The following is a 26,004-nucleotide window of genomic DNA, read 5'->3' as shown; positions in this document are numbered from 1 at the left end:
ATAAGGGGAGTCGCTACGTGAATCTGCGTGGCTTCGCGTGATGCCCGTACAATACATTGGTGGGGGGTGGGGCTCTCATCGCGTCTGAATGCCAACGCATCTCGCTGGCTCTATGCACACACGGTGGGCACATTTGCTTTGTGAGAGAGAGAGGGAGGCAGTGGGTGGTGGTGGTGGGCACGGGAGTAGAGGAAGCTCTCGAGCCTGGACTCGAACTAGGAGGGGAGGAGGGGGGCAAGGGGAGTTGACAGCACAGGCGGCTGGTGGGGAGGGGGGTGGCTGGGAGCCAGTTCCAGACAGTGGGGACAGCAGAGGAGAAGGAGCGAGCACCTCCCGATGAATCTGCTTCTATGTGCCCTCGGCCATGTTGGACTGCCGAAGCATCCCCCCACGGGTCTCTCTGTGATGATATTTGTCTGTGTGAGTCTACGGGTCTCTCTGTGATGATATTTGTCTGTGTGAGTCTACGGGTCTCTCTGGGATGATATTTGTCCGTGTGAGTCTACGGGACTCTCTGTGATGATATTTGTCTGTGTGAGTCTACGGGTCTCTCTGTGATGATGTTTGTCTGTGTGAGTCTACGGGTCTCTCTGTGATGTTTGTCTGTGTGAGTCTACGGGGCCTCTCTGTGATGATATTTGTCCGTGTGAGTCTACGGGTCTCTCTGTGATGTTATTTGTCTGTGTGAGTCTACGGGTCTCTCTGTGATGATATTTGTCTGTGTGAGTCTACATGTCTCTCTGTGATGATATTTGTCTGTGTGAGTCTACGGGTCTCTCTGTGATGATATTTGTCTGTGTGAGTCTACGGGTCTCTCTGTGATGATATTTGTCCGTGTGAGTCTACGGGTCTCTCTGTGATGATGTTTGTCTGTGTGAGTCTACGGGTCTCTCTGTGATGATATTTGTCTGTGTGAGTCTATGTGTCTCTCTGTGATATTTGTCTGTGTGAGTCTACGGGTCTCCCTGTGATGATATTTGTCTATGTGAGTCTACGGGTCTCTTTGTGATGATATTTGTCCGTGTGAGTCTACGGGTCTCTCTGTGATGATATTTGTCCGTGTGAGTCTACGGGTCTCTCTGTGATGATATTTGTCCGTGTGAGTCTACGGGACTCTCTGTGACGATATTTGTCTATGTGAGTCTACGGGTCTCTCTGTGATGACATTTGTCCGTGTGAGTCTACGGGTCTCTCTGTGATGATATTTGTCCGTGTGAGTCTATGGGTCTCTCTGTGATGATATTTGTCCGTGTGAGTCTACGGGTCTCTCTGTGATGATATTTGTCCTTGTGAGTCTACGGGGGTCTTTGTGATGATATTTGTCTGTGTGAGTCTACGGGTCTCTCTGTGATGATATTTGTCCATGTGAGTCTACGGGTCTCTCTGTGATGATATTTGTCTGTGTGAGTCTACGGGTCTCTCTGCGATGATATTTGTCCGTGTGAGTCTACGGGTCTCTCTGTGATGACATTTGTCCGTGTGAGTCTACGGGTCTCGCTGTGATGATATTTGTCTATGTGAGTCTACGGGTCTCTCTGTGATGATATTTGTCTGTGTGAGTCTACGGGTCTCTCTGTGATATTTGTCTATGTGAGTCTACGGGTCTCTCTGTGCTGATATTTGTCCGTGTGAGTCTACGGGTCTCTCTGTGATGATATTTGTCTGTGTGAGTCTATGGGTCTCTCTGTGATATTTGTCTGTGTGAGTCTACGGGTCTCCCTGTGATGATATTTGTCAGTGTGAGTCTACGGGTCTCTCTGTGATGACATTTGTCCGTGTGAGTCTACGGGTCTCTCTGTGATTATATTTGTCCGTGTGAGTCTACGGGTCTCTCTGTGATGATATTTGTCCTTGTGAGTCTACGGGTCTCTCTGTGATGATATTTGTCCGTGTGAGTCTACGGGTCTCTCTGTGATGATATTTGTCCGTGTGAGTCTACGGGTCTCTCTGTGATGATATTTGTCCTTGTGAGTCTACGGGTCTCTCTGTGATGATATTTGTCCATGTGAGTCTACGGGTCTCTCTGTGATGATATTTGTCCTTGTGAGTCTACGGGTCTCTCTGTGATGATATTTGTCTGTGCGAGTCGACGGGCCTCTCTGTGATGACATTTGTCTGTGTGAGTCTACGGGTCTCTCTGCGATGATATTTGTCCGTGTGAGTCTACGGGTCTCTCTGTGATGATATTTGTCTTTGTGAGTCTACGGTTCTCTCTGTGATGATATTTGTCCGTGTGAGTCTTCGGGTCTCTCTGTGATGACATTTGTCCGTGTGAGTCTACGGGTCTCTCTGTGATGATATTTGTCTGTGTGAGTCTACGGGTCTCCCTGTGATGATATTTGTCTATGTGAGTCTACGGGTCTCTTTGTGATGATATTTGTCCGTGTGAGTCTACGGGTCTCTCTGTGATGATATTTGTCCGTGTGAGTCTACGGGTCTCCCTGTGATGATATTTGTCCGTGTGAGTCTACGGGTCTCTCTGTGACGATATTTGTCTATGTGAGTCTACGGGTCTCTCTGTGATGACATTTGTCCGTGTGAGTCTACGGGTCTCTCTGTGATGATATTTGTCCGTGTGAGTCTAAGGGTCTCTCTGTGATGATATTTGTCCGTGTGAGTCTACGGGTCTCTCTGTGATGATATTTGTCCGTGTGAGTCTAAGGGTCTCTCTGTGATGATATTTGTCCGTGTGAGTCTAAGGGTCTCTCTGTGATGATATTTGTCAGTGTGAGTCTACGGGTCTCTCTGTGATGATATTTGTCCATGTGAGTCTACGGGTCTCTCTGTGATATTTGTCTCTGTGAGTCTACGGGTCTCTGCTGATATTTGTCCGTGTGAGTCTACGGGTCTCTCTGTGATGATATATGTCTGTGCGAGTCTATGGGTCTCTCTGTGATATTTGTCCGTGTGAGTCTACGGGTCTCTCTGTGATGATATTTGTCTGTGTGAGTCTACGGGTCTCTCTGTGATGATATTTGTCCGTGTGAGTCTAAGGGTCTCTCTGTGATGATATTTGTCCGTGTGAGTCTACGGGTCTCTCTGTGCTGATATTTGTCTGTGTGAGTCTACGGGTCTCCCTGTGATGATATTTGTCCGTGTGAGTCTACGGGTCTCTCTGTGACGATATTTGTCCTTGTGAGTCTACGGGTCTCTCTGTGATGATATTTGTCCGTGTGAGTCTAAGGGTCTCTCTGTGACGATATTTGTCCATGTGAGTCTACGGGTCTCTCTGTGATGATATTTGTCCGTGTGAGTCTAAGGGTCTCTCTGTGATGATATTTGTCCGTGTGAGTCTACGGGTCTCTCTGTGATGATATTTGTCTGTGTGAGTCTACGGGTCTCTCTGTGATGATATTTGTCTGTGTGAGTCTACGGGTCTCTCTGTGATGATATTTGTCCATGTGAGTCTACGGGTCTCTCTGTGATATTTGTCTCTGTGAGTCTACGGGTCTCTCTGTGATGATATTTGTCTGTGTGAGTCTACGGGTCTCTCTGTGATGATATTTGTCTGTGTGAGTCTACGGGTCTCTCTGTGATGATATTTGTCCATGTGAGTCTACGGGTCTCTCTGTGATATTTGTCTCTGTGAGTCTACGGGTCTCTGCTGATATTTGTCCGTGTGAGTCTACGGGTCTCTCTGTGATGATATATGTCTGTGCGAGTCTATGGGTCTCTCTGTGATATTTGTCCGTGTGAGTCTACGGGTCTCTCTGTGATGATATTTGTCCGTGTGAGTCTACGGGTCTCTCTGTGATGATATTTGTCCGTGTGAGTCTACGGGTCTCTCTGACGATATTTGTCTATGTGAGTCTACGGGTCTCTCTGTGATGACATTTGTCCGTGTGAGTCTACGGGTCTCTCTGTGATGATATTTGTCCGTGTGAGTCTACGGGTCTCTCTGTGATGATATTTGTCCTTGTGAGTCTACGGGTCTCTCTGTGATGATATTTGTCCGTGTGAGTCTACGGGTCTCTCTGTGATGATATTTGTCCGTGTGAGTCTACGGGTCTCTCTGTGATGATATTTGTCCGTGTGAGTCTACGGGTCTCTCTGTGATGATATTTGTCCGTGTGAGTCTACGGGTCTCTCTGACGATATTTGTCTATGTGAGTCTACGGGTCTCTCTGTGATGACATTTGTCCGTGTGAGTCTACGGGTCTCTCTGTGATGATATTTGTCCGTGTGAGTCTACGGGTCTCTCTGTGATGATATTTGTCCTTGTGAGTCTACGGGTCTCTCTGTGATGATATTTGTCCGTGTGAGTCTACGGGTCTCTCTGTGATGATATTTGTCCGTGTGAGTCTACGGGTCTCTCTGTGATGATATTTGTCCGTGTGAGTCTACGGGTCTCTCTGTGATGATATTTGTCCGTGTGAGTCTACGGGTCTCTCTGTGATGATATTTGTCCGTGTGAGTCTACGGGTCTCTCTGTGATGATATTTGTCCGTGTGAGTCTACGGGTCTCTCTGTGATGATATTTGTCCGTGTGAGTCTACGGGTCTCTCTGTGATGATATTTGTCCGTGTGAGTCTACGGGTCTCTCTGTGATGATATTTGTCCGTGTGAGTCTACGGGTTCTCTCTGTGATGATATTTGTCTGTGTGAGTCTACGGGTCTCTCTGTGATGATATTTGTCCATGTGAGTCTACGGGTTCTCTCCGTGATGACATTTGTCCTTGTGAGTCTTCGTGTCTCTATCATCTTCGTCGTCGTTTGAAAGAGGTGCGTGTAGGGGAGATTAACGAGCCAGAGGATCGTGGAGTCAGGAGTAATCGGAGTGCTGCATCACCGCTGTGACGATGCCTCCTCCTCCTCCTCTCCTCCTCCTCCGTCTTTGTGAATCTGCCATCGATTCCACGCTCCGCTCTCCACGCTTCTGCTCTGGGCTGTGACCGCAGTCACCGCTTTTTGCGTCGTCGTCGTCGATTGTAACCGCATCTGCCAGGTTTTGCACTCGAGCCAAATGAACTGGACAAGGTTGCGGCGTTGGTGGCGACGGTGGTGCTGGTGGGGGGGGGGGTGGTGGTGGTGGGCGGGTTGAGTGGCGGCGGTGGTGGGGGTGGGGTGGCGGATTTGGAGGCAGGGCGGTGATCAAAGGCTGGCTACGCTTGGGACAATTTCTGGGCTGATGACCTCTCGGTCATCTTCACTCTCTCGCTCTCTCTCTCTCTGACTCTCTCCCCGCGGGATTAATTGCGAACGCTCTCCCCTCTCGAGCTCCGGACGTTGGGGGGTGGGGGGGGTCCTCCGCTGCTTTGTCTTTGACTCCCGCGCTGCCACGCGCCGATTGAGGGCTTCGCGGCCGCGATCAAAGACGCCGCGCGACTCGCAATTTGCGAGCGACGGACGGGAGACCGCGGGATACGATCCACCCCACACCCCCACCCTCTCTCTCTTCCTCCACCCCCCACCCACACACTCTCTCTCTTCCTCCACCTCCTCATCCCACCCCCACTCTCTCTTCCTCCACCCCCTCATCCCACTCTCTCTCTCTCTTCCTCCACCCCCTCTCTGTCTTCCTCCACCTCCTCATCCCACTCACTCTCTCTCTCTCTCTTCCTCTACCTCCTCATCCCACCCATCCCACTCTCTCTCTCTCTCTTCCTCCACCCCCCACCCACCCACACACTCTCTCTCTTCCTCCACCTCCTCATCCTACTCTCTCTCTTCCTCCACCCCGTCATCCCACCCCCACTCTCTCTCTCTCTTCCTCCACCCCTTCATCCCACCCACACTCTCTCTCTCTTCCTCCACCCCGTCATCCCACCCCCACTCTCTCTCTCTCTTCCTCCACCCCGTCATCCCACCCCCACTCTCTCTCTCTCTTCCTCCACCTCCTCATCCCACCCCCACTCTCTCTCTTCCTCCACCCCTTCATCCCACCCACACTCTCTCTCTCCGCTGGGTTCCTCCACGTTTAAAAACAAATCTGTTTCCGACTTGATTCGAAGCTTTCGTGACTGCAGGAATTACTCTTTGTTTTTTTTCGGTAAAGTCACGTATAAATAAGAAATAATAAAATAACATAATAGCGTACGCCGTTTCGGTTGCAACACAAGCAGCCATCATCAGGTACAGAAGAGCTAAATTTACGAGAGAGAGGGGAAACACATAACCCCAGATGTATATACAGACACCCAAGTGTTGTATCTGTGTTAGTTCTCCCTACTTGGGTGTCTGTATATACATCTGGGGATATGTGATTCCTCTCTCTCTCGTAAATGTAGCTCTTCTGTACCTGATGATGGCTGCTTGTGTTGCAACCGAAACGTCGTACGCTATTATGTTATTTTATTATTTCTTATTTATACGTGACTTTACGGGAAGAAAACCCAAAGAGTAAAATCTGTTTCCGTCACCGCGCAACTTTGGCGAATGTGCCGAAGCCGTTTCAATCCCACGCCTGCCGCTCCCCCTCCTCTCCTCCCCACCACCGCCACCACCGCCGCCGCCGCCGCCGCCAGATGACTCGAGATGTCTTGTTTATTAATTTATTTGCCGGGTTTTATACCCCCGGATTCCAGCTGCTTCTCGGTGATTACGTTTTGGCTGGCGCAGGCGACGATGCGAGTAAGCGGGATGACGTGCGGGCCGGGCCTTGTTCGGCCCACGTTGATGGAAGCTGCCGTCGGAGTCGATGATTATTTCCTTGGCCCGCTCTACCGAGTCCGAACGGTGTCATCAACCCTCCCGTGCACGTCCTCTAATCCACGTGCGCCTCTTTCAGTCTCTCGGTGTGATTCCGGGCGTGTGGCTGCCACGTGCACCGGTGGTGTTATTTTTGTTGGTTTCCACCCCGCTCTTCGGCGGTACCCGCGTAACCACGACGACGACGGTACCCGCGTAACCACGACGACGCCGGTACTCGCGTAACCACGACGACGCCAGTACCCGCGTAACCACGACGACGGCGGTACCCGCGTAACCACGACGACGACGGTACCCGCGTAACCACGACGACGCCGGTGCCCGCGTCGAGTCCAGAGACCAGCCGCCGAACCGACCGCGAGATTTCGCGCTCTCGCGCCGCCCGCCAGGGTCGGCCGGTCGGTCACAGAGAGGGGGGTGGGGGGAGGGGAGCGGGAGGGTGGCGCTGGCCGTCGGTCGGGGGGGGGGGGGGGGATGGTGGTCGGCTGGCGAGACCGGGGTCACCGGCGAGGGGTCGTGGTTCCCGTGTGCACTCCGCTGCCTTAATGGGCCGCCTGGCCACCCGACGCCCCCCGCCACCACCCCCCACACCGCCACCCGGCCGCAGGATCCGCCGTTGGCTGCGTGGAGCTAATTGTCCGTATTGATTGGCCATCGTCTCACGAGAAGGATTCTTGCTGAAGCTGCTGCCGGCCGCCACGGCCGCTTTGTAACGTTCGCCAGCAGCAGCAACAGTATCAGCAGTAGCAACAGCAGTAGCAGCAGCAGTAGCAGCAGTAGTAGCAGCAGTAGTAGCAGCAGTAGTAGCAGTAGTAGCAGCAGCAGTAGTAGCAGCAGCAGTAGTAGCAGTAGCAGCAGTAGTAGTAGCAGTAGCAGCAGTAGTAATAGCAGCAGTAGTAGCAATAGCAGCAGTAGTAGCAGTAGCAGCAGTAGTAGCAGTAGCAGCAGCAGTAGTAGTAGTAGCAGCAGTAGCAGCAGTAGCAGCAGCAGTAGTAGTAGCAGCAGTAGCAGCAGCAGTAGTAGTAGCAGCAGTAGTAGCAGTAGTAGCAGTAGTAGTAGCAGCAGTAGTAGTAGCTGCAGTAGCAGCAGCAGTAGTAGTAGCGGCGGTGGCAGCGGTAGCAGCAGCAGACTCGCAATTCAGAGGTCACCGGTTTCGATTCCATCTCCCGGCGCGTGGCAGAGGCGGTCGCGAGTTTTCCCTCCCGGTCGCCTCCCCCCGGGGGCCGCCGCCGTCCACCCATCCAGCAGCGGATAAACGGGCACGCGGCGGTCGGTTGATGGGCAGGTTGTGCTGGCGCTGGTGGTGTTAAGGTGTGGCTACTCGCTCCGCACCTCTTTGCGGATGCCCCTCTCGGCGGGGGGGGGGGGGGGGGGTGTTGGGGGGCCTCCAGGGTTTTTGTTTTTGGCTGCTCCTTTGCAAATTTGGCGATTTCTTTCCGGCGTTGATGCTTCCGTTGCCTCGTACCCACCGGATCTCCCCCCCCGCCCCCGTCTCCCTCCGCTCGCCCCCCGCCCCTACCAACCTCCGCCGCGAACAAGCCAAAGGACACCATTTGGCGCTTCACGCGAAGTCTCCTTTTTTTTCTTTTTCGGAAACGGATTTCGATTCCGATGAGCGAAATTCAAAGCGTTTTATCGCGCGGCCTAATACGTGCGCGTGGGAATAATGCGAAGGAAAATAATAATTAATCATCGCCCGCTCCCCAGCATCGTTGTTGCTTTTTTTTTCCATTTTTTTTTTTCCCCGAGGGCCCTTAACGTCGGGCCTGTTCCAGGTATCGATCACCGGCGCGTGATTAGGTTCGGAATTTACTTATGAGCAGGTCCCTGATTTACGACGTCGACAATGCGGCCGGGCATGTTTATCCGCTCGGCTATCAAAACGCCGCCCGCAACGTTGTCGGGAGGCGACTTGCGCGGCGGCGGCGATCGATGGTGCGAGAGGAGGAGAAAGGAGAAGTTATCCCTGCATCGACGCCGACCCGCTGTTATTCCGTGCAACAGACGCAGCTCCTGAAATAGTTTGAGGGCCCTCCCGAGGCGTTCCGGCACCGGCGGCGCGGCTTCGCCTCGGCCCGGATCGATGAGTGTAGCACGTCGTCGTCGTCGTCGTTGTTGTAGTCGTCATCGTCGACGTCATTGTATTAGTCGGCCAATTTCGTCGTCATTGTAGTCATCCTCTTCGTCGCCATCTTCATCGGCGTCGCCCGGGCGGCGATCGCTCTCGGTCAGAACGTCGAGGCTTTTGGGAGACATCCGGTGTCAATTCCCAGAAGGCCCGGAACAATTGAGGCCGAGGGCCAGCGTCGAGGCCAGGGTCAAGGGTCGATTCGCTCGAAATGCGTGGCGTCTCTCTCCTTCGGGTTTGTGCTTCGAATGTTTTGGGCCTGGCGAAGCTTCGTTGCAAGAAATGTTCTTCGGCGCACTGGGGTGAGCTTTGGTTTGGCCGTGTCATGGTGGTGGAGTGGCCTGACATGGCACAAATCTACGGCCAGATCATTTATATGGTGGCATATCGCAAACAGTCAGCTATGAATCCAGCATTTGCTTGCCGTGTCGTCTCACAGCTGTGTCGTTACAGCTATGCTGAATGACCTGGGGGGGGCGGGGCGGACGCTCCGTCGGCAATGATGGCGCTGATGAAACTTCACCTCCATTTCCTCGCGTGCAACCGCCGTCGAGCTGACCCGCCTCCCTTTCTCTCTCCTTCTCGTGCAGGATTCTCACCGGCGCGGAGAAATGAGACGTTCGGGGGCAGCCGAGTGCCATGGAAGATCACGTGTCGCAGGCCAGCTCCGCCGGGAAGAAGCGGAGTGACGTCGACACAGCCTCTCCGCCGCCGCCGCCGCCGCCGCCACCCCGAGACGATGACTCTCCGGCGAGCGCCGAGCTGCTGAGAGATTCGCGGTCTCCGGCCGTGGCCGGCGTCCCGGGCCCTGGGCCCTCCCTCGCCGTCCCCTCCCCGGCCTGGCCTCCCTCTGCCTCCTCTCCCACCGCGGCCGCCTCCTCCTCATCCTCCGCCGCCGCCGCCGCCGCTGTGGTCCCGCCGCGTCCGGCCTCCGCCGCCTCCTCTGCCAAAGATATTTGCTGCAACCAATGCGCGTCGCCGCTCCAGAGTTTACAGACTTACATGGAGCACCGCTGCGCCACCGCCGCGGAGGGCGCGGCGCCGGCGCCGCCGCCGCCGCCGCATGCCGCCGCCATCATCGCCGCCGCCGCCGCCGCCGGTGAAGCCGCCGACGTGGAGAGCATCCCGGGCGAGATCGTGTACCGGGCCGACGGCTCCGCTTACATCGTCAAGAGCGCCGAGAGCTTGTCCGCGTTCACCGACGACGGGCGCGGCGGCGGCGGCGGCGGCGGCTGTAGCCCCACGCTGGCGCACGCTCTGTCCTTCGGCGTCAAACCCGGGGCGATCAGCACCTTCCACATCCAGGCGTTCCCCAACTCCTCGCTCGCGGCCGCCGCCGGAGCCGCACTGCGAAGCTTTCGGGTCTTCGACGTCCGGGGCGAAGGGGGCGGCCGCGGCGGCGGCGGCGCGGCGGCGGCGGCGCCGGAAGGCATAAAGAGCGAGGATGAGAGCGCGGAGGGGCCCGCGGACGACGGGCGTCCGAACGACGGCGACGACGGCGAGGCCGGCGGGGCCGGCGACGTCGACGGCGCGCTGTTCGGGGGCAGGAAGCCCATCCTGATGTGCTTCCTGTGCAAGCTGTCGTTCGGCTGCGCCCGCACGTTCGCGGCGCACGCCACTCGCGACCACCGCCTCTCGCTGCTCGCCGAGGAGTGGAGGCTGCTGGGACGGAGCGGCGCCTCCGCCATCGTGCAGGGCGTCGGCCGCGACCGCAGGGAGCCGCTCGTCAGCTTCCTGGAGCCGAGCGGCGCGCCCGGCGCCCAGCGGCAAGGGCGCCAGCGGCAGCGGCTCGTGAGCGCGGACGCCTCGGTGAAACCAAATTTTTACGGCGTTTTTAGCGGCATTAGAGTAGATGGCGGCGCCGAGGCGCTGCGGGCCGGGCCAAAGATTAAGGGGCTGCAGTCGACTGCTTCTCCCGTGAACCCTTGGGGTCAGAGCGCCCCGTTGAACCTTGGGGGTTTACCCAGTGCTTTGCTGAAATCCCCAAATACCTCAACGTACCCCGGCCGGCCCAGCGCCGGCTCGGGGCAGCTTGCCAAATGCAGCGGCGACGTCCGGGACGTCCACGGCGTGCGAATCAAGTCCGAGCCCGCGGACTTGGAGGACGAGAGGTCCGACGACGAACTCTATACCAATGAATTTGACGACGACGACGACGACGACGCGGAGATGATGACGATGGCGACGGCGACGGCGGAGGAGATGGAGGAGGAGATGGAGGTGGGCGGATTCGGAGGCTCTCAGGTCGGTGTTGGCGACGGCGCTTGCAGAAGAAACGAACTCTCCAGTCTTACAAACCAAAGCATTTCTCAGCTTTCCTTTCTGCCTCATTTGCTCAACCCCTCCCCAACGGAGGCGCCCTGCAGTTCCTTCCAAACGCTGCCCGACGGCGACGCGGCCCTCGGCGCCAGGGAGCCGGCGCCGGCGTTCGCGGCGACCGTCGAATCCGTCGCCGCCGGAATGCCGCGGCCGTCGGACGCCGACGCCAAGCGCGAAGTCGCGCTGCCGAGGCTCCCGCTAGGGCAGCAGCAGCAGCAGCAGCCGAACGCCGGCGCGGCGTCGGCCAGGGACGGCCGCGGCGGCAACGGCGGGACGCCGGTGAGCGACGGCGGCTCGCCGCGGCGCGAGGTGGCGGTGAGCCCGTCGGCGCTGTCGTTCGGCGGCCACGTCATGCTGCTGCAGTCGCGCAACTCGTGCAAGACGCTCAAGTGCCCCAAGTGCAACTGGCACTACAAGTACCAGCAGACGCTGGACGCCCACATGAAGGAGAAGCACCCCGAGTCGGGCAGCGCCTGCGACTTCTGCACGTCGGGGCAGCAGCACCCGCGGCTGGCGCGCGGCGAGAGCTACACGTGCGGCTACAAGCCTTTCCGCTGCGACGTCTGCAACTACTCCACCACCACCAAGGGCAACCTGAGCATCCACATGCAGTCCGACAAGCACCTCAACAACGTGCAGTGCCTGCAGAACGGAGGCGGCGGGGGCGGCGGCGGTGGCGGCGGAGGCGGCGGAGGCGGCGGGGCGGGCGCCATCGCGGACGCCGTCGCCGCGTACGGGCAGCACCACCTCCCCGCGAGCCTGGGCGGCGTGAGCGGCGTCGCGGCGGCCGCGGCGGCCGCGGCGGCGGTGGCGGCGGCGGCCGCGGCAGCCGCGGCCACCGCGGCCGCCGCGTCGCCGCAGAAAGCGAGGCCCCAGCACCTGCAGCAGCACCACCAGCAGCAGCAGCAGAGTCAACAGCAGAACCAGCAGCAGAAAAAGCCGATGTGGCGCTGCGACGTGTGCGACTACGAGACGAACGTGGCGCGCAACCTGCGCATCCACATGACGAGCGAGAAGCACGCACACAACATGCTGCTCCTGCAGCAGCAGCAGCAGCAGCAGGGTGGCGCCAAGCAGCGGGTGGGGCCGCACCACCATCACCACCACCATCACCACCACCACCAGCAGCAGCACCACCACCTGCAGCAGCAGCTGCAGCAGCAGCAGCAGCACCTGCACCACCTCGAGATGCCCGGCGTGATTTCCGGCGTCGTGCCGGGAGAGGCGGAGATCTATCAGTACTACCTGGCGGCCGCGATGCAGGCGGCCGCGGCGGCGGCCGCGGGCGCGGGGATGAAGCTGGAGGGCCTGGCTGGGGCCCACCAGCACCAGCTGCAGCTCGAGCAGCCGCCGGCGCCCGCGCCGCCCGTGGCGCTCGGTGAGTCTTTGTCGCTTTTTGCTCTCCCTCCCCTTCTTTCTCCTTCCCCCCTCCCACTGGCACGGCACCGGCGGAGCGGCGCCGAGGCTGCGCCGGGCCGGTCGGGCGCGGCTCGGGAGGGGCCGCTGCGGGAGCCGTGGACGTCGCGTGTCACTGGCCCTGCTGGGCCCCCTCCACCGAAGCCGGATTCAAACACGGTCAGAAGCAGATGCCTTCCTGGAGACCGCGCGGCCCCCGTAAATCAGGGAGCGCTCGCGACAGCGTTTGGCGAGGTGCGACGCGCCACCACCGATACCAACGCCCGCCGTTCGCCGCTAAGCGACGGCGACGTCCCTCAGCGGCGTCTGCGCCAGGCCAGGTGTCACGCCGAGGCTACCGAGTGAAGTGCTGAAGGCTCGCTGACAGGAGGAGGTCTCGGGACAGACCCCGGTAGAGGTCGGCACTACCTGCCACATGGCGGCACGAATACCCGAGGGGTCGCCGCTTTACCGCGCCACGGTAAAGCGCACCGCCCACGCGCGCGGCCCATGAAAGTAGTCCGTCGTTGAGGTGCGGGGGGCGCGCGGTGTTAGAGGCTTTGGAGGAAGAGAGAGGGGCCTCTGGCATCCTTACAAAGCCCCTGCCCCGTTGGGCAACATGCTGTTGGCATGGGCCAGCGTTGCCTCTCGCTCTTGCAGGGCAAGCGGCAGCAGCTGCGTTGGAGTATAAATGTAGTAAGTTGATCAATAAACCCTCCACCCACCCACCCCGCTGGCCAGCACGGCACGAGACGGAGACGATTTCGCTCCGAGTATAAACCCTGGCGTGATCCGACGCTTGAAGTTGACTGGCACCGCAAAATTGAAACACGTCTGGACCGCGATTACGATTGGACTTTTTCGGGTCAAAATGAAATCGTCCAAATGTCATATGCATATACACGCGGCACGTATTTGGTTAAAATCAAACGGTGGCAGGGTGTAGTGGTGAAGGGGAGCGAAAGGTTTAAAGAACGTCAGGGCCCATTGTAAGCCCGACGTTATTTTTGATTGGTGGTACCCTGACATCCAAATCATCCCTCACCCCCAACCACCACCCTGCCCCCCAACCACGAGTGAGTGAAGCGTCACGATTCCCTCCCCCCCTCCTCCCTCCCTCCCCCTCCCTCCCCGCCTCCCTCCCCCTCCCTCCCCCCTCCCTCCCCCCTCCCTCCCCCTCCCTCCCCCTCCCCCCTCCCTCCCTCCCCCTCCCTCCCTCCCCCTCCCTCCCCCCTCCTTCCCCCCTCCCTCCCCCTCCCTCCCCCTCCCCCCTCCCTCCCTCCCCCTCCCTCCCCCACCCTCCCTCCCCCCTCCCTCCCCCTCTCCCCCTCCCTCCCCCCTCCCTCCCCCTCCCTCTCCCTCCCCCCCCTCCCCCCCCTCCCCCCCTCCCCCCCTCCCCCCCTCCCACCCCTCCCCCCCTCCCTCCCACCCCTCCCTCCTCCCTCCCCCTCCCTCCCCCTCCCTCCCCCCTCCCTCCCCCTCCCTCCCCCCTCCCCCCCCCACTCACCCACTCCCTCCCACCCTTCCTCACCTCCGATTGTAGCTTCGTTCATCCGCCTCCCGCGTGTCACTTGCGACCGATTCTCCACCGCCCGCCGCCCGCGGGATTCTTCCCGAAGCGACAATCGGCTTCGACGGAGGGATCCGCGGTTGGAACCTTGAGGACGGCGCGCCGATGCCCTCGGGGTGGGGTGGAGGGGGGGGTGGTTACGACTTAAATAAATTAATATATTGAACGCGGAATTAAGACTCAAACTGAGTTTGCCTCTGCAAGGAAAATTGCCTGGCTGAAATTAAAATACCGGTTTATATATATACACACAAACTATCCACCCAACGTACACGCACACATGCTCAGTCAGGTATGCCCGTACGAACGGCACGTTATCCACGTATGCGCGTGCACGCACGCACGCGTGCAAAGACAAAGATCCCCCGTGTAGCCTTAACAGACTGTAGGGGCAAGTGCTGTTAGCGAGCACCTACGAAGGCCGGCACGGCACACGAGGGGGTGGGTGGCCAACGCCGCGCCCGGCCGCCTTTGTCTCCCCAGCGGCGATGTTGACGCCGCACCAGGTACTCATTTTAGGCTGAGTCGATCGAGGGGTTGTTCAGGGATCGATTCAGATAATCGTCACTGGGTGTTGGCCGTGGGCAGGAATCGAACTCTGGTCACCGGGTTTGCAGCGCGGCGCGCTAACCACTCCGCCACCGCTCCCCACACACACACGTTGCTACACACACACTACACACACACACGTAGCTACACACACTACAAACACACTACACACACACACACACGTTACTACACACACGTAACCACACACACACACGTTGCTACACACACACACAACTACACACACACGTTACTACACACACTACACACACGTTGCTACACACACGTAGCTACACACACACACAACTACACACACTACAAACACACACTACACACACGCACGTTGCTACACACACACTACACACACACGTTACTACACACACGTAACTACACACACGTAGCTACACACACGTAGCTACACACACTACACACACGTTGCTACACACACGTTGCTACACACACACGTAACTACACACACGTTACTACACACACGTAACTACACACACGTAGCTACACACACGTAGCTACACACACTACACACACGTTGCTACACACACGTTGCTACACACACACGTAACTACACACACGTTACTACACACACGTAGCTACACACACACGTTACTACACACACGTAGCTACACACACACGTAACTACACACACACGTTACTACACACACGTAGCTACACACACACGTTGCTACACACACACGTAACTACACACACGTTACTACACACACACGTAACTACACACACGTAGCTACACACACACGTTACTACACACACGTAGCTACACACACACGTTGCTACACACACTACACACACGTAGCTACACACACGTAGCTACACACACACACACACACGTAACTACACACACGTAGCTACACACACACACGTAACTACACACACTACACACACGTAGCTACACACACGTAGCTACACACACACGTTGCTACACACACTACACACACGTAGCTACACACACGTAGCTACACACACACACGTAACTACACACACGTAGCTACACACACACGTTACTACACACACGTAACTACACACACGTAACTACACACACGTAGCTACACACACACGTTACTACACACACGTAACTACACACACGTAACTACACACACGTAGCTACACACACACGTTGCTACACACACGTAACTACACACACGTAACTACACACACGTAACTACACACACGTAGCTACACACACACGTTGCTACACACACACGTAACTACACACACGTAGCTACACACACACGTAACTACACACACGTAGCTACACACACACGTTGCTACACACACACGTAACTACACACACGTAACTACACACACGTTACTACACACACGTAGCTACACACACACGTAGCTACACACACGTAACCACACACGTATCTACACACACACTACACACACGTAACTACACACACACGTAGCTACACACACACTACACACACGTAACTACACACACACGTAGCTAAACACACACTACACACACACGTAGCTACACACACGTAGCTATACACACACACGTAACCACACACACACACGTAGCTACACACACGTAGCTACACACACACTACACACACACACACACGTAACTACACACACTACACACACACGTAACCACACACACACACGTAGCTACACACACACACTACACACACGTAACTACACATACTACACACACGTAGCTACACACACGTAGCTACACACACACACGTAACTACACACACATGTAACTACACACACACGTAACTACACACACACGTAACCGCACACACACGTAACTACACACACACTACACACACACGTAACTACACACACACACTACACACACGCACGTGGCTACACACATACTACACACACACACACACGTAACTACACACACACTACACACACGCACGTGGCTACACACACTACACACACACACGTAACTACACACACGTAACTGCACACACACTACAAACACACTACACACACACACGTAGCTACACACACTACACACACACACGTAACTACACACACACACTACACACACACACTACACACACACACTACACACACGTAACTACACACACACACTACACACACACGTAACTGCACACACACTACACACACTACACACACACGTAACTACACACACACTACACACACGTAACTACACACACACGTAACTACACACACACGTAACTGCACACACACTACACACACAAGTAACTGCACACACACTACACACACACGTAACTACACACACACACTACACACACACTACACACACACACTACACACACGTAACTACACACACACACTACACACACACGTAACTGCACACACACTACACACACTACACACACACGTAACTACACACACACTACACACACGTAACTACACACACACGTAACTACACACACACGTAACTGCACACACACTACACACACAAGTAACTGCACACACACTACACACACACACGCACGTGGCTACATTGCTCACAAGGCCATGGATGCTGTATTCAAGTTCAAGTGTTTGTGTTTATGGGCGAGCGTGGCTGGATCAGAAATAGCTTCGGTTAACCGCAGGCAACGCGGCAATCTTATTCCGGGACACGTTACAGATGGCACGCGTTCAAAGAACCTTCACGAACCCAGAAGAAGGAATACACACACACACGCAGTGTGTGTAGAGAGAGAGAGAGGAAAGAGTGGAGGGAGGAAAAAATATCCAGAAAATCCACCGCCGCATGTTTACGTTGCAGGAAATTAAAAATCACATTGTAACGTGGATACGGTGCTTTGGGGGCTGGGGTCACGTGGGGGGGGGGGGGCACGTGGGGGGGGGGGGCATGTATGCGCTTTGCGTCCGTGTCACTGGGGTTAGAGCGGCGGTGCAGCGGTTAGCACGCTGCGGTGCGAACAGCGGCCGGCGGGCGATGCACCGCGTGAACCGATCGTGGGTCCCTCCCCCCCCCATTCCCCCCCTCCTCCACCCCCCCCATCCCCCCCTCCCCCACCCACCCATCCCCCCCCCATATCCCCCACCTCCCCCACCCATCCCCCCCATCCTCCCCCTCCTCCACCCCCCCCATCCCCCCCCTCCCCACCCCCCCCATCCCCCCCCAACGTTGGCCCAACCGCCGCACGTGCCAACGTTGCCCCAACGTTGGCACGTGCGCTGGATGGTCCCCGTCCCCCGCCACCGCCCCCGCCACCGCCCCCGCCGTGCCTTCTCGCGCTGACCGGCGCGGTGAAGTACGGCGGAACGTCCGAGGGGGGCGAAGGAGGGGGGGGGGATGGGATGGACCTTCGCCGAGCGAGCGGCTTGGCAAAGTGTGGCCCGCGTTTTGGCGACGGAGCGTCGGGGCCAACGGCGTGGCCGTCGCGCCTCGTCCGGCCGTTTGTGGCCGCGCCGGCCATCGACGGCCGGCGCCGGGGGTGCCGGGCGACGCCAACGAATTTTCGCCGCCTGCCTCCGTCCAAGGCGCGCGTTTTTAATGTTCCAAATTGTCGCTTTGGTTATTAATGACAATTATAAAACGACGCGGCGGCAGCACCCCGGCCTTGCTCCCCTCCTTTCTGTCGAAGTGAAAATGCGTTTACGCGAATTACGGAAGCGGAATCTCCTCTTTAAATCCGCTCCGTGGCTGGCTCCATTAGCTAATTTGATTTCCCTTAATGAGAGTTTTCCCTAATGTTGTAGGTCACATGTAGGGCACCCAACCCCGGTCTTGCGTAACAACCAAAACACCCGGCGTTTGTATTCTATATTTGCCGACGTCAGAGCAACTTTTTCTTTTTTTTACAAATTGCTCGGAATAATAAAAAAAACGTGGAGCCGCGGTGTGACAATTAGCATGTCATTTGCACGCGCTTTGCATAAACTGCACGCAACATCAATATCTCCGCGCGATGATTCCGTACGCGGCGATGAAGGGCGACTTTGGAGAGATTCAACGTTGGCGCTTGGATCTAAGCGATTTAGCCATTCGCTTGCCCCGCCTGAGAGTTGGCGAGCGAATGAGTGCGCGTGAACACAAATACCGTACGGAGCCCACAAATCATCGTCGTCGTCGTCGTCGTCATCGGCGTTATCATCGTCGTGGATGAGCACGCTCGTCGGGCACGTGGGCGTCGCGCCCACGTGTCATCGTCATCTTTGTCGTCACCGTCGTCATCGTCATCCTCGTCATCGTCATCTTTGTCGTCACCGTCGTCATCGTCATCCTCGTCGTCACCATCATCGTCGTCGTCGTCATCATCCTCACCGCCGTCACCATCGCTATCGTTGTCACCTTTATAAGGACCGTCTTGTTGTGTCCGCCGTGACAGTTCTCCGGCCGCGCTTTCTCGGCACTCCATTTTTCAGACGCTGAGAGGCAGCGCGCCGGCGCCCAGCCCACCCTCGACGGCGCCGCCGCCGCCGGCCCGGCGCCGCCCGTGCCAAAACACAACTCGCCGTCGTCGGCGGCGAGCCCCGGCGACCGAGACCAGCCGGGCCGCGGCGAGCGGGCGCCGTCGCCCAAGCTGTTCCTGTGCTGCGTGTGCGGCGCCTTCTCCACGGACGACCCGGACGAGCTGGCGGCGCACGCCGGCTCGGAGCGCCGGCTGCCGGACGGCGAGTGGCGCGCGGTGACGGGCGAGGGCGCCCACGCGTGCCGCCTCTGCGGCTACGTCACGCCGCTGCGCGCCAACTTCCAGCTGCACTGCAAGACGGACAAGCACGCCGCGCGGCACCAGCTGGCGGCGCACCTGCGCGAGGGCGGCCGGGCCGACGCCGTGGCCGCGGCCGCCGCCGCCGCCGCCGCCGCGGCCGCGGCGGCGTCGGCCGGATCGGGGACGGCCGGCATCGCGCCGGCGCTGGTGCAGCTGCGGTGCTGCGCCTGCGACTTCGTGGCGAGCGGGCTGGACAGGATGGGGCTGCACGTGGCGGGCCGGGAGCACCAGGCCAGCGTGCTCATCTACAAGGTGAGGGGGCGGCGGCGTGGGGCCCGGTGGGTCGGCGCGCCGTACCGCGAACCCGGCGACCCGGGTGCTCGGTTCCCGATCGTGGCCGAGGACGGCGGCGGCGGAGGCGGTGGATGATGTCCGAGCCGGTCCTGGGGACGAACGACGTCCGCGTTGGCTCGGCCTGAAAGGAAGCGTGCCCCCCGGTGCGGCGAGGGCGCGTGAACGTGACGCGGCGACGCACTCCCTGCCCACTTCGGGCCGCTTCCCCTAGCCGGGGGAATCATCAATACGGCGACAAATGCAGAACCGCGTGGCGAGCAGCCGAACGATGGTGGGGCGGCGGCGGCGGCGACGGCGTTTCCCGAAACGACGGCCGACGCCAACCCCCCCCCCCCCTTATTTATTTTATTTTGGCGAAAGCCGCCTCGCCGGTGTCGCCGTTAGTTCCCCCAGTCAGGCTGCGACGCCCATCGCACCGCGGCGGCGGCGGCAGCGGCGGCAGCGGCACGGCGGTACGAAGTCGGCGCTGCCCAACATTTGCCGCCGCCCTGCGGTCCCGCGCCTCCGGACCCGACCGACACCGCAGCTGGGCTCGCGGAGCACGGCGAAGTATGGTCAGGCGAAAAAACACCCGTGCCACGGCACGCGGGAAGGCCCTACCCTCAATCCTGCAGTTGATATATTACAAATGAACGAAACCAATTATAGTATTTATATTTTTGTTACTTTTGAAGTGAAACAAACAAACCCCCCCCCCCAATTACCGGCTCAGATTTCTGCGCTCGCCTCCTTACTCCGACTTCGTCCCCATCCCCCCCCCCCCCCCTTCACCCCGGGATTTGAAATCGCGGCACAAGCGAGGGGCGCCGGGGGAGTTTTCCGTTTGTGCGTCTGACTCATTGTGCCGGTGGCTCCGTCGTGTCGGCCAGAAATAGCGCCGGCATCCTTCACGTCGAGCGAACCCGCGGTTTTGCCCGGGCAGCGGCGAGGGATTTCGGCAGCGGACGATCGAGTGGGCGGCACGGAGGCCCCACCCCGTCGCGTGGCTGACGCCTCCACGGTGCCGCCGTATTAAGGGCACGTAAATTATTGCCGTCCTTATCGTCGTTCTTGTTGCCGTTTTTAAGAGTGGCACGCCGCCCTCGCCACTGTCATTGCGAACGTCGTTTGGCATTGGCCCGTCATGAATTGGTATCCTCTCAGTCGGACGCCCTGCCAGTCACTCCGCCGGTCACTCTGTCGGTCAACCCGCCAGTCAACCCACCAGTCAACCCACCAGTCAACCCACCAGTCAACCCACCAGTCAACCCACCAGTCAACCCACCAGTCAACCCACCAGTCAACCCACCAGTCAACCCACCAGTCAACCCACCAGTCAACCCGCAAGTCAACCCACCAGTCAACCCACCAGTCAACCCACCAGTCAACCCACCAGTCAACCCACCAGTCAACCCACCAGTCAACCCACCAGTCAACCCACCAGTCAACCCACCAGTCAACCCACCAGTCAACCCACCAGTCAACCCACCAGTCAACCCACCAGTCAACCCACCAGTCAACCCACCAGTCAACCCACCAGTCAACCCACCAGTCAACCCACCAGTCAACCCACCAGTCAACCCACCAGTCAACCCACCAGTCAACCCACCAGTCAACCCACCAGTCAACCCACCAGTCAACCCACCAGTCAACCCACCAGTCAACCCACCAGTCAACCCACCAGTCAACCCACCAGTCAACCCACCAGTCAACCCACCAGTCAACCCACCAGTCAACCCACCAGTCAACCCACCAGCCACCCTACCACTCGCCCCCCACGAGAATTATCATCCCAGACCCCCGCCGTCCGCCGCCGCTGCCGCCGGTTGGTCGTCCGTCGTCACTCTCGTGACCGACGGAGGCCGTCGGGTTTCTGTTGCCCCTGGCGCTTTATCCGCAGATCCGCGACACCGTCCGCGGGGTGAACGTTGCAGTAGGGAGGGGGGGTAGCAGGCACGGGGGAAACTAAAGATTTTTTTTGATATACTGTAAACGTGCGTCTTATATTTATTTCCAGTTTTTTTTTTCATATTCTCAAGACAGATGTTAGCAATGCCGTCGTGTTCGCAATACGGTGGACGGCCGCATGATGATTGATTTAGACATTTCAAATTACGGGTCACTGATCCCTTACCTTGAGTAATATGCCACGGCATTATAGATTTCTTTGCCCTCCTTCCCCCCCCCCTCCCCCGTATATTCCGGCTGGGGAAGGTCAGGAGGTTGAAATGGCTTTAGATGTCGGGGGAAATGCAGAGGTTGTGTCATTAGCCATCATTCTACGTCCACAAACCGCGCCGGTGCTTTTTTTTAATAAATCAAAATACAATTTTCTCCGTAATCACCGTCAGCTACTAATGACCGCTGTCTGTTAATTCTTTATTTTTTATTTTTCTTATTTTTTAATTCATCACGAAGAGCCCTGTTGGGCCGTGAGTAAGTGGACGTTGGTCGCAGAGATTTTTTTTTTGAGCTGCGATCGGCCAGGGTGCAGCGCTCATCCTGTCCACCGTGGCTCGCTCGTCCACAACCTCCACCACCTCCACCTCCACCTCCACCATCACCTCCACCATCATCATCATCACCACCACCACTTTCACCACCACCTCTACAATCACCACCATCACCACCTCCACCACCTCCACCATCACCACCACCACCATCACCTCCACCACCATCACCTCCACCATCACCTCCACCATCATCACCACCATCACCACCACTTTCACCACCTCCACCACCTCTACAATCACCACCATCACCACCTCCACCACCATCACCACCATCACCTCCACCATCATCACCACCATCACCACCATCACCACCACTTTCACCACCACGTCCACCACCTCTACAATCACCACCATCACCACCTCCACCATCACCACCATCACCACCCTCACCTCCACCATCATCACCATCACCACCATCACCACCACTTTCACCACCTCCACCACCTCTACAATCACCACCATCACCACCTCCACCACCTCCACCATCACCACCATCACCACCACCACCACCATCACCACCACTTTCACCACCTCCACCACCTCTACAATCACCACCATCACCACCTCCACCATCACCACCACCGTTAACTTCACAACCATCACCTCCATCACCATCGCCTTCACAACCACCACTAACATCACAACCACCACCACCACCTCCACAACCTTCACCATCACCACCACCACTTCCACCACTTCCACCTCTACCACCTCCACCACTTCCACCACCACCATCACCTCCACCACCTCCACCAAAAAACAAGGACAAAGATCCCCCGTATAGCCTGAACAGACTGTAGGGGCAAGTGCTGTTAGCGAGCATCTATGAAGGCCAGAATGGCACACGAGGGAGTGGGTGACCAGCACCACGCCCGGCCGCCTTTGTCTCCCCAGTGGCGATGTTTACACACCGCACCAGGTACTAATTTGAGGCCGAGTCGACCTAGGGGAGGCCCAGGACCGGTTCAGATAATCGTCACTGGCGTTGGCTGTGAGCGGGAATCGAACTCGGGGGACCAGGTTCGTAGCGCAGCGTAGCGCTAACCACTTCCCCACCACTCCCCATGGTAGCGCAACACACACGTTCACACACACACGCTCACACACACTCGCTCACACGCTTGCCCACACATGCTCACACACACGCACACACTCGCACTATAGCACACAGACACGCTCACACACACACAAACACACGCTCGCCCACACATGCTCACACACACGCTCACACACACGCTCACACACACACACACGCTCACACACACACGCTCACACGCACTTGCACACACATGCTCGCACACACGCACACACTCGCACTATAGCACACAGACACGCACGCATGCATGCGCAGTGACCTCTGGACCGCTGTCCCATATCCAGGCCACGGTGCCTTCTTAGCACGATCGCGGGAGTCATAATCCCGTGTGCGGAGTAAACCTCTGGATTTAAGCGTTGGCATTGGTGGGGGGGGGGGGGCAGAAGGGTGGGGGGGGGGCTGGAGAGTGGGGGGGGGGCGTCGTGGATGTCGTCGTCGTCAGTGCGACGGGGCGCTTCCTTGATTTTTGGCGCGGGTCGCTTGTTAGGAACCCCCTAACGTCGCGCGGTCAACAGCAGTCAGTGGCTGGGGGGGGGGAGCGGGGGGCGCTGCCGACCGTATTAATCCCGGCTCGGCGGCCGTGTGTTAGGATCGCACGCCGTAAATCTGTAAGCTCTCCCGTGCTCGCGCTCGCGCGTACACGTACGCACGTACACGCACGCACGCACGCACGCAGGAACGCGCACGAGGCGAGCCCGCGGCTCCGCCTCTTTATATGGCCGTGCATTATTCAGATTGAAAGATGCAAAGTCGACGGCGGCCTCTCTTTTTCCCCCCCGTCTCACCTTCACGCGACGGAACGTTTCACTGCCAACAGCCACAGTCCCCTTCCCCCCCGCCACTGCAACGTTTACCCCCGGATGGCGTCGTGCGGTTCGTCGAGTTGGACGCGCGGTTGCCCTTCGCAGCCGGAACGAAAGTCTCGCGGTTATTTTTGTATTTTTTTAGCCACCGTGCGTCGATCTAACCAAATTGGCGTCGTTCGTAGTAACCCTCCACCACCCGACATTACCGCGCCTGCACCATCCGACCGACCCGTGGTCTAGAAGCTCTCGCGGCCACGTCGGGAGGGAGAGGGGGGGGAGGCGGCTGAGGTCAGGATGTTGACCCCGCGGAGACGGAACGACGAGATCCGCTCGTGCCCCCCGGGGGAGTTTGGGTGGCGACGTTGGAACCGGAGGGATGGTGGCGGCGTGGGGGGAGGATGCCTCCGTCCAGCGGCGGATTGATCGTAGCCGACGATGATGATGATGATGACGACGGCGGCGATGTTGATCATAATAATAATAATCGTGCTCGCTTGTAACGCCCGCAATTTGCCCTTGCCCCCCGAGGCAAAGAGTCATTCGCTGCGAATGTGGAAGGGGGTGGTGGAGGGGATGGTGGTGGGGGGAATGGTGGGGGGGGGGATGGTGGGGGGGGGGGATGGTGGTGTTCCAGGTGGTGAAGGGTCACAACAACGGAGAGAGACGACGCAATGGCGATCGTGCTCCTGACGATCTCTCTCTGCTGTCGAGAGGAGCTCCTGGGGTAGAGCCGTGTAGAGCTCTGGTGGTGGTGGTGGTGGTCGTGGTGGTGGTGGTCGTGGTGGTGGTGGTGGTAGTGGTGGTGGTGGTGGTTTATGGACGATAAAAACAGGTCACGGCTCTGGTGTGACAATAACCCAGGAGGAGCGCCAGGGTTGGGACCCCCCCGCCTCCCCGCCCCCACCCCCCCAGGGCTTAATTTCTCACTCGATGTCTTCCCGGAATGCTGCCCGGCTGGACCGGCTGACTCGACGCTCACCTGCGCGCGCGCTGTCACGTGATTCGATGTCACGTGATTTTATGTCACGTGATTCGATGTCACGTGATTTTATGTCACGTGATTCGATGTCTTGGACATCATTTGTTTGTTCTCATTAAATGGCCGGGTTCATCTTGCGGACGGGGAGTTGAATTTGGAGTGCGCGGTCCCTTAAGGACGACAGCTTGCCCCGGAGCGATATTCCCACTAGCATGCGCTCGCTAACGGCACTTGCCCCCAACAATCTGTTAAGGCTCTACGGGGGGATCTTTGTCTTTATTTTTTTTTTGGTGGAGGTGGTGGTGGTGGTGGTGGTGGAGGTGATGGTGGAGGTGGTTTCAGGCCAGGGCGGTCTTGCACAGACGCCATATTTTCTGTCTGTCTGCTACAGCAGAGGTGTATAGAATTCCAACAAGACCTACATCTCTGCTTTATTGACCTGGTCAAGGGCTATGATACCATCAGCAGGCCAGGGCTGTGGGAAGTCCTTCGAGCTTTTGGAGTCCCTAAATTACTGCTCATAATCATTAAGGGCCTTAATTAAATTGGGCAGGCCTGGGTAAAGCTACGTGGCCAGGAGTTGGAACCATTTCCTGTTCACCTTGGTGTGCGACAGGGATGTCCTCTGGCTCCCACATTATTTGACATCATCTTTGACCACGTAGTTCGATAATCTTTCTATGGCTGTACCGGAGGAATATCCACCTGGTACAGATACAATGGCTGATCGATGCCCACGTGCGGTAGAGGGATGGCTCCCTATTGGTCAACCATGCCGTGTATGCCGATGATATGGTGACTGCTGCTCACTCAGCGGAGGAGTTGGAGGCGCTGCTGCTGAACCTGGAGTGTGCCACGAAGAGGTGGTGTCTTACCATCAGCCTCACCAAAACTAAGCACCTGCCTGGGTTGTTGTGCCATCAAATACCCCACTCCCTCAACTCCCCATTGGTGATGGAGAAGTTGTGGAGAGAGTGGAGAGTTTCCCATATCTGGGCAGTGTGCTCACGACCAGCTCC

The 26,004-nt window shown here is 57.8% G+C and overlaps 1 protein-coding gene across 1 annotated transcript in view; it reads left to right on the top strand.

The window, feature by feature from the left end:
- Positions 1 to 26,004, top strand: part of LOC116955998 (zinc finger homeobox protein 4-like) — a 127,211-nt gene that overhangs the window by 33,503 nt on the left and 67,704 nt on the right. The window contains exons 2-3 of the mRNA XM_076053834.1: positions 9,367 to 12,473; positions 18,972 to 19,570. Coding sequence (XP_075909949.1) covers positions 9,416 to 12,473; positions 18,972 to 19,570 — 3,657 coding nt within the window. The 5' untranslated portion in view covers positions 9,367 to 9,415. The remainder of the gene's footprint in view (positions 1 to 9,366; positions 12,474 to 18,971; positions 19,571 to 26,004) is intronic.

Source organism: Petromyzon marinus, chromosome 63 (assembly GCF_048934315.1).
Source record: "Petromyzon marinus isolate PM22_M1 ecotype Great Lakes invasive population chromosome 63, UKy_Petmar_22M1.pri1.0, whole genome shotgun sequence".
Taxonomy (NCBI): domain Eukaryota; kingdom Metazoa; phylum Chordata; class Hyperoartia; order Petromyzontiformes; family Petromyzontidae; genus Petromyzon; species Petromyzon marinus.
Note: the sequence above shows the minus strand (reverse complement) of the source record. Positions and strands in the feature narration are given on the sequence as shown.